General features: G+C 43.1%; 1 protein-coding gene across 1 annotated transcript in view; it reads left to right on the top strand.

Moving 5' to 3' along the window:
* Positions 1-8,277: 8,277 nt before the first annotated feature.
* The window catches only part of LOC138164293 (fibrous sheath CABYR-binding protein-like), a 5,700-nt gene continuing 4,518 nt past the window's right edge, over positions 8,278-9,459 (top strand). The window contains 1 exon segment of the mRNA XM_069091981.1: positions 8,278-9,459. This exon segment is cut by the window's right edge and continues 8 nt beyond it. Coding sequence (XP_068948082.1) covers positions 8,496-9,459 — 964 coding nt within the window. The 5' untranslated portion in view covers positions 8,278-8,495.

The raw sequence follows: 9,459 nt of genomic DNA, 5'->3' as shown, positions 1-9,459 counted from the left end.
AAGAAGCTTTTATTAAATAAGTTACTACTGTATACCAGGCACTGTGCTTTAGAAATCTTTCACTTGATCCTCACAAACAACCTTGGGAGGTCAGTACTACCATTAATTCTATCTACAATTGAGGAAACTGAGGCAGACAGGTTAAGGGACCTGTCCAGGGTCACACATCCAGCAAGCATCTAATGCTAGACCCGAATGCCGCAACTCCTGACTCTGGTTGCAATGCTCTATCCACCACACCACCTAGCTGTTAATAATAATATGACATTATTTTTATTGTTTACCACCACATTCAGGGTTTGTGTGGGTCAGGTGCAGGGTATCAGAGAGCAAAGACAGAGCCACACCCAAGTTAAGCTACTCACGGCCATTCAGTGGATCATAGAGAAGCCGTCTAGACACTCACATTGCCACCAGTGGGTCTTCATCTTTGTCTCATCTGTTGAAATGGGGCCACACTTGTAACTGTTCCCCAAAGATCAGTTCTATCCAGATGGATGGCCTGGCCCCAGGAAATCTTCTAGTTTTCATTGATCAGTTTATTATTTTACCTGATGAACATCCCTTTGTTATCTGTTCTTTAAATAGATTCTGTAAATCCAGGTTTCTGCAAATCTTTACCTTCCCCTTCTGCCCTCTGCAAAATTGCATTGTATTCATCCTGCCTTGTAACAAAAAACCCTTGTAAAAAGTTGCTGAAAATGTTGGTCAGCATCCATTGTTTTTTGTGTACTATAGGACTATGCTTTGAGTATATAATAAGCCAGTTATTAAAATGTCTCTTCACATTGATTAGTATGATTGGTAGCAATACCTATTAATGAATCCTTGGACAATTTCTATGTCAAAGTTGGCAGACCACAAGGAATAGGAATAGGTCAGAAAACAGTCTTCCAGCCCCAAAAGCCTTCCAGTGCACAGAACGTAAAATTTACCTATGACATTTCTGGGCAAGAAAAATCCACTAACCAATATAATGTTGCTCTTCCTTCGAGAAAATCACATATAGGATAGCGTTCCATGAATTTGTCTGTATCATCTAAATTGCCTGTTTGTTTATTTCTTGCACCTGAATAGTCAAGTTAGCCTTGAAGATAATCATGGCTTTGATGATTTCCAAGCTATATAAATAGTATCTAAGAATGTATAAAAATCATGAAAGGCAGCTAACATCTTCTGGCCAGAGTCCCAGAACAGGGCACAGCCCTGGATCTCAGGATATCAGGCAGGCTCTGATTTACAGCTTCATCAACGGGAAAACCTGTGCTGGCCATGCGGAATGGCAACAACATTGAGAAAATCCAGAGTTAACTATCTGATTCCTGGATCAGATGTTTTGACTCCCTTCATAAGACCTTACAAGCCCTGCTGAGAGCATATTGTGAAACTCTGAAATGCTGCAGTTTAAAGGAGTAGGACCTCTCCCAGCCAAAGTAGGAACTTTATGACTTAAACTTTAAATAATAAGTGAGTTTCATCTAAGATTATTAAGAAAATCATGAAATTACATGTGTAATAGCTAGTATGTTTTAAAACTGTCCCCTTGTCCTAGAGGATCAAGTAAAAAACTACTTGAAGACAATAAATAAATTTAGCATGTGAGATGAGTGTGAAGAGGAGATACTGGCAGAAAGCATATGAGTTATAGGCAATGAAAAAGAGGAGAAAAGGGGAAACTGAGAGAGAATGGCCTTAATTTTTTTTCTGTAAAATATGAGGCAAGGTTGGGAGGATGGGAGGAGAAGAAACTTAGTTTTACCTAAACTCCCTTTTTTTTTTTAGAGGGCAACTGGGGCTAAGTAACTTGCCGAGATTTTTGTGTGGGTTTTAAGTATCTGAAGCCGGAACCAAACTCGGGTCCTCCTGACTCCAAGGCTGAGGCTTTACTTATTGCACCACCTAGCCGCCCCTACCCAAATTCTCAATACATTCAGGGTAACTGTAACCAGTGTTTTCTGTTTTGAATTATGAGTGATTTATTGTATGAGTGAAATACTGCAGCAACAGTGAGGATGTAAAACATAAATCTGTAGTAGACCAAGTCAGAACAGTGGTGTGATTTTCTTTACCTTCATTTTGTAGTATATGTGTAGGCATGAAAGTAGTAAATGGTAGGAATGATCCAAAGCTAAGGCTTGGCTTAGCATAATCAGTGAAATAATAAGGAGATTTAAGAGAGAAGGACATTATAGAGTTGAATTGGTTCACCAACAAGGTCAAAACAGGAAAAGAGGACAGAGTGGCTGGTGCAGGAAACATGGCCTAAGAGAGAACTGGGGGATCAAGGGATTGGAGGTCTCAGTATGATGGGGTGCTTGGGATCTATATTTGTAAACTCAATTTGTAAAACTTTGTAACATCAATTTGTAAAACCAGTTTGTAAAATCACACTCCATTCCCCCCTCCCCAGTCTCAGAGCATTAACTCTGCCCCTTCCCCCCACCTTAGCTTCAGAGCAATAACTCCACCCAGCAACAACTATCTCAGCTTGGAACAATAACAAGCTATTCTTATGAATCCTTCACTAAAGTATCTATAAACATTCCAGCTTAGGCAACTATTATCTCCCCCTTGTATAGTGTCCCGCTGACCCCATGAATCCTTTGGTACCCTGTCTCTAGGTTGACTCCTTGGCTGCCTCAATGAATCCTTCAGGACCCTATCTCTGGGTTAACTCCTTAGCCTATTATCCCAAGAGTCTCCAGTTAGCCTTGGTTCCCAGATCTTGTCAAACATGGCACTGATAGGTGGCAGACTGGGCACTTCTCCATCAGCCCTTGACCCACCTAGTTAGCATAATTGGCATGAGTTCTACTATGGATGATTCTATATAAATCTTAATTCTACCCCTTGAAGGTTGCAGGTCCACTAAGGATCCTTGCCTGCTGTAAGGCGTATAATAAACTTTTACAACTCTGACTCCAATTAGGCTTGAGTTGAATTCTTTCCAGACTGAATCACAGGTTCTGGTGTTAAGATAAGATCAGAGTCCCTGCTGAACCTAATAGCCAACCCTCATCAAGTATAGAAAAAGCGTAGGTTTTCATAAGGGAAGGCAGAAGGAGAGGTGAAAAACCAATAGATCATGGTCAGATATAACACTGGAGTTTTTACAAGTAAATATTTACTTCCAAAGGTACAATCACAAATATACAAACTTACTTCTCCAACGAGTGGGAGGCATGATCCCTCTCTAAACTTTTACCACTTTAGTCTTTGGGAAGTGGAAGAGGATTAGGTTCATAATATAGCTCAGTTCCTATTGAGCACAACCCCAGTTCCAAGTCTAAACACCAACATTCCTGCCTCCCCCCCACTTCTTAGCTCAAGGCTTCTCAGGGCTTCCATGCAAGGATGAATGGCTCCACCGTGATACCTACAACACTGGTTCCAAGGTCACAACGGCATGAACTCCCAGTCCGGGCGGATTACTCCCAGCACCTGAAACTGAGGACAAACAACATGAAGCAGAAACCAACACTACTTAACCCATTTCTCAGAGCTCAGATAAAATAAGAAGGGAAGGTCAATCCCTTCCCCGCCCTCAGTTCTTGCATCACTGAAGGAAAAGTAGGTAGGAGTTACTGAAAAGAGTCAACAGCTCAGTTGCTAATTTTAAAGATGCAAGCAGTCACTCTAAGAAGACTATCTCTGTCGAAGTGGTAGGAAGCTCAAAAGGCTACAAAAGGTGAACTGGGCGTGCTCAGTAGGCCCTTCACGGGCATTCCCCCATCAGACCTGCAAATGCCCAGAGAACCCAAGGTCACATGGATAAGGGGATTTCAGAATTCTTGAACATGGAGGTGGTACATTTGTAATTGATGAAAAGATCACGGATTTGACCATGATTGTCTGTGTCTGAGGTGGGGTGGAGAAGTAGTTATGGAAGTGAGTAGGTTGAGGAACCGGTTAGGGTGTTTGAGGAGTCGATATGAGTGTGGAGGTCTCCTAGTATGAGGTCAGCAGTTGAAGAGGAGAGAAAAATTGTGAACTAAATACCAAACTCATTGAGGAAAGCAAGAGAGTGGCCTGGAAGTCTATAGACAATAACTATCAAGTACATTTATAGCTAACTGCTGAAAATTTGGCTGAGGGGAACAACAGGGAGTAGGTTTGTATTTCACAGACCAAGCCCACCTCTGATGTGGGGCTGGCATCACATTACTTCTAGTCACACCTTTACTTCTCCCTCCCTTCATTAGAATGTGAAGAAATTGTTCATCCCAGGTGAGTGAAAGTATTCTTATAAAATGAAGGAGACAATCACCAAACTTGAGCCAGGTCCTAGACCTCCCCAAAACCTAAGTTTCGTTTTCTTGTAAATCACCTGATTTCAGGGAAATCAGGTGGTATGCCCCTTCTCCCCCTCCCTTTTTCCTGTAAGGGGCTTTTATGGCAGCCCCCTTCTGCTAAATAAGCACCCCCCCTTATAGCTATAAGGCTTTGTATTGGGTAAGAGGGACTTTCCGGTTCTTCCGTAGAGTGTGAGGCCATACAATCCCACCAACGGTCCAGATTTAGGGGAGGGGTGGTGGGAGGGTGTTTCGGGGTTTGGGGGTTTTTTTCTTAGAATTGTTTGTGTTAGGGTATATAACTGCTTGTTAGACTCTTGTTGGGTGCCTCCCTATACCAGACCTGTCTGGAATAGGTGATGCCCAACTCTCTCTAGACTTGTCTTTAGAATAAAGAGCTTCTGTTTCTACCTGGAGAAACCTCTAAGTTTTATTTGGGTAAGGGTCTGTGGGATCTTTATCCTACACACAGGCATCCACTTTCAACTGTGATAGAGCCACTTTACCTCAGGGTTTTATTTGACCTCGGTTCACAGTATGACTTTTTCCCACTTCTACAAAGTTAGAGAACTTAAAAATGCAGGTTATTAAAAGATTCATTAAAAGCACAGATCATGGAATTTGCCAGGCCAGCTTCCTGGAGCCCCTCAGTAAGACCCCACCAGTAAAACAACCAAATAATGATTAACCTTTACTGATTTTTTAAAGATTTTGCTTCAATTTTTGGACAGTCAAGTCGTGCCATCTGGAATTTGCATACAAGGCAGAGTAGTCTTCTCCAGTCAATCTCAGGAGGACCTTCAACACTCCACTCAGAAGCTGGTGTGGGAAAGGAGACAGATGAGAGAGGAGAACATGAAGGTGATCTCAGCTTCTGGCCTGTAGTGCTGCTGTTCTCATTTCCATAACACCTCTACAGAGGAATCCTTGCAGTGGGGAAGAGCTGCCAGAGGAAGCAGACTCAGCTTTCTCTGTCTCCTAGCCCACAATCAGCTTCCCTATTCAGACACCACAGCCACAGGGCCAGACTTCATCTTCCTGCCCTTCCCCAAGCTATCAATTACGTCTCAAGATGCCCCATTCCACTACCCAAACCAGCCCCAGGACCCCAGGGAGGCATCTCCCCTATCTCTGCGAGGGAAGGGCCCCCAAGTTGGTCAATTTCATGGCCACCAAAGCCTAGGGGTAAGGGGAGTGGAGCCCCTGCAGATCCCAAGACACAACTCAAAAAGGAAGGCGGGGAGGGAGGCAGAAACCAGCCCCTTCTGGGTGAGTCTATAGGGGAAGGAGAGGCCTTCTGCCCAGTTCTGACCCCAGCAGAATGGCAGCAGGGGACCAGTACTGGGCTACCTGAAGAATTTTTTCATTGACATTTTGTTATTCATTCATTCACTACTTTCATTGGTTGAAATGCTCAGATCTCAGGGAATGTCATTAAAGGAATTTGTCCACCTCCACTCCCTCTGCCCCCTAATCTAAATCTTGGTCAATTTTCATTCTAAACATTCAAGTTTCCAAGGCTTGTCTGGCAAGAAAGGGTCTGCAATCTTGGATTTGTCCAAAAGGCAGCAATGGTACCTTCTGGGAGCCGAGCAGTGGCTGGGCCCCTGGGCATCCTGCCTCGAGGTTGTGGAACCTGTGGAATGCCCCACACACTGCACAGGCTTCAGCATGACTTTGGCCCGCCCACCACCAGAGGCCTCTCTCTGAGCAGGGGAGCCACTTGCCCACTGCCCCCACCCCCACCCTCAAGTGTGCTATCAGGCTTCCTTCCCTCTTCCCCCGGAGGGCTCCAGCTCCCTAAGCTCTAAAGGATTCATGTTTCATGCAAAATTCCCTTCCCTGGCTGCCATGGCTCCCAAGTGGTCTCCACATAGAGACATTCAAAGCTTTCCTGTAGATATAACCCAATCCAGTCCAAGTCTGGGGTCTCTCCCATGAGCAGGGTAAAATACTGCAAATCCCAGGATCCTGAAGGAAGGTTTAAAAAGTATTTCCCCTCGAATCCTTTAAACCTGCCCAAACATCCCAGGCTGGCCATCTGCAGAGGTAGACCTGTGGTGAGAAGGGCCTAGAGAATATAATTTCTTCAGAGCAGGAGTGGAGAGGAAGTCATTGTGAGATTTTGACTAGAGGGTGGGAGTTTTTCAAGATCTTTCCAGAAGAGGAAGGAAGAAGGAAAGAGGGAGGCCCATGTGTCCCACAGCTACCTAAATAATTCCCTTTTTCAAACACCAGCCTTCAACTGAGGTGGAATCTAAACTAACCAGAAGAGAGGTATATGGCTGTGTTTACTTTTTTTTTTTTATTTCCAGTGGCCTGAGCCTGGGAAACAAGACTGGAACATTTAAGTGTCACCTTCCCTACATTACACCCCACACTACCTTACTACAGCTGGAGGAGAATGGCACTCATTTCTTAATAGTGTCTTTTATTCATTATGCATCTAATAGATATGATATTCAATTGGCATTTCCTGATTTCCCTTTGATGAGGGATGGCTCACAATAGGTTCAGAAAAACTCTGATCTTTATCTAAGACCAGAAAGCCTGGAATTCAGTCTGGAAAGAATTCAGCCCAAGCCAACTTGGAGTCAGAGTTGTAAAAGTTTATTGTACACTTTACAGCAGGAAAGGATCCTTAGGGGACCTGAAAGTTTATTGTTAGGCTATACAGCTGGCAAAGAGTCCTTTAGGGGACCAGAAAGCCTAAAGACAACACAGGCATAGCTTTTAAGGAGTTAAGGCTATTCGTTAGATGTCAATTATGCTAACCAGGTGAGAACAGGGTGAGATTAGGGAGGAGTTAAGGTGGGGCCAGTGTTTAAAGGAACATGCATTTTTAACGAAACTGCACAGGCATTTTGCACATAATTCACTGGGGAAAAGCCCAAGGGGGAGCTACCTGGAGGTGTGGTTTTAGGCTTGAAACATCACTAAGTCAGCTATCGGTCAAGGGCTGACTGAGAAATGCCCAGTCTGCCACCCATCAGTGTCATGTTTGATGTTTGACAAGATTGATGTGGGGAGGGGGGGGGAGGCACTACCTTCCCTCAGCTCCGTTTCCACCTTCCCCAATCCATGTAAAAAGGGGCTCTAAACAAACTTTGGAGCTGCAGAACCCACAATCCCTATTGAATATCCTTCTCCTAAATAAATCTCCTTTTGTTAACTCTGGAATGATTTATGAGTGTCTTAATCTCATTCCCATATTGAACCTAAATTATCAGGGGACTAGCCTAAGTCAAGCCTGCTCTAGAACATACTGTTTTTGAAATTATTTTTAAGGCCTGCAAAGGTGTCTTTTCTCTTCCTTAGAGGCAGTTGCCTTTTATTGAGAAGAAAATCCAGTAACCATTTCAGTAAATGAATTCAGTTTCACTTGTCATCATCTCAAATAATTCCTATACTCTTCTTGGAACTATTTTATGAAATGACTCATAAGTATAAATGAGTATCACCGTTTGACCTAGCAACTAAACATAGCACAATTTTTTCCTACACATTTAGATAGTCAAATGTTGTGTACCCTGAGAGTTAAACAATACATGATCTTAAAAAAAAAAAAGCTCACTCACTTTCAGGTCATGGACTTTAGAACTCAAATTATTCAACTTGTTTTTCTCTCCCTCAAACATACATTGGTAAAAATATTCTCATATATGTTTTCAGAGACTTTTTTTTCTTCCAGACAACAGATTGTAGAATTCCATTGAATCTACTCAACACCGACTGTCTTCAGTAGTTTGAATATGAAAAGATACCGGGCTAAACTCTCAGAATTTTCTTCCCTAACAAACTCACAGTGTCAGAATTGAAGATTCCTCTTGGAGGAGAATGCTGTATTTTACTGCTTAATTCCTTTCAGAGTTAGTATGTTAGCAGCTAGCAGCTAATGCTTATGAATGTATACTAAGGTAATGAGAACCTGAGAATACTATGGAACCCTGTAGGTAGACATAACAGTGATGTCATAGACCCATGTGGGAAACTTCTAGAAGTGAGTCTCTGTTCATAACAGAGATTAAACCAGAAAGAGGCTTATTGAATAAAGTGGGATCCAACAAGAATGTAAGACAGAGTGCAATCACTTGTGATCATCCATCACAAAAGAAATCAAAGGCTTAATCACCTGACACTTTGGAGAAATTTGACAATAAGTAGCCTAAGGAATCATACCGAACTGAAATCACCAACGTGGCAATGGAAGAAAGTAATGAACGTGATCAACCTGTTTCAGCAGGGAGGCAAGAAATGAGAAAAAGAAGGAAACCTTCTCAACCAATGCTAGACAAATCCCAGCAAACAGATATCACCGAGAAAAAGAAATACCTGACAGGTTCACAACAGGCTGCGCCAAAAGCTGCCCTTAGCCACAGCAATATACATGAAAGCAAAGCAAAGCATTCTACGAAAGAATATGATAAAATGAGATTATCTTCTCAGCTTCAACAAACCTGGCAGAGGAGAAAACATGGACAGGAAGTAGCTGATAAATCCCAGCAGACGGAGGAAATTAAAGTAGGGAAAAAAAAGGTCTCAGGAAGGAAGGGAGAAATTCTAGCACCACAATCTAAACTTGAGGAGCCTAAGGAATCAAGTGGGGGAGGAGAAATGAAGTCTGGTCAACCACTTGGAGAAGCCTTAATTGATGGTGGAAGGGCACCTCCTCCTGTCCCTGAGTCTGATATTGAACAAACTGCTCATCCATCTAAAGAACACGAAAGTCCCTTGAGCAGACACCAGAACTATTCCTTGATAAACAGATCTCAGCAGACAAGTTGCACCGGAGATTGGGGTCTTATGGCGTACTATGGTCTATGCAGAGAAATGGTGGACAAGCAGACCGGAATGAGTGACACAGAGCTAACAGGATTTCCTTGTGCTAGTAGCAGAAAAGATTCATCATCCCAGCCAGTGGAAGAAACGGAGGGACCTAAAGTAACACCAAGGACATCCCAAGGAAGTTCTGCTTCTAGGAAAACTTTCTCTCCCCCAGGAAGTGCCAGAATCATCTCTGCCCGGGGAAGTAGTGAAGCTGCTAGCAGAACTCTTTCTCCCCAAACAAGTGCTAAGGCTAGCAAAACATTCTCTGCCCGTGGAAGTTCTGCTTCTAGGAAAACTTTCTCTCCCCCAGGAAGTGCTAAAATCATCTCTGCCCAGGGAA

Source organism: Petaurus breviceps, unplaced genomic scaffold (assembly GCF_028583685.1).
Source record: "Petaurus breviceps papuanus isolate PSGF00001 unplaced genomic scaffold, PetGlider_PUasm1.0 189, whole genome shotgun sequence".
Lineage (NCBI taxonomy): Eukaryota > Metazoa > Chordata > Mammalia > Diprotodontia > Petauridae > Petaurus > Petaurus breviceps.
This window is presented reverse-complemented; position numbering and strand designations above follow the sequence as displayed.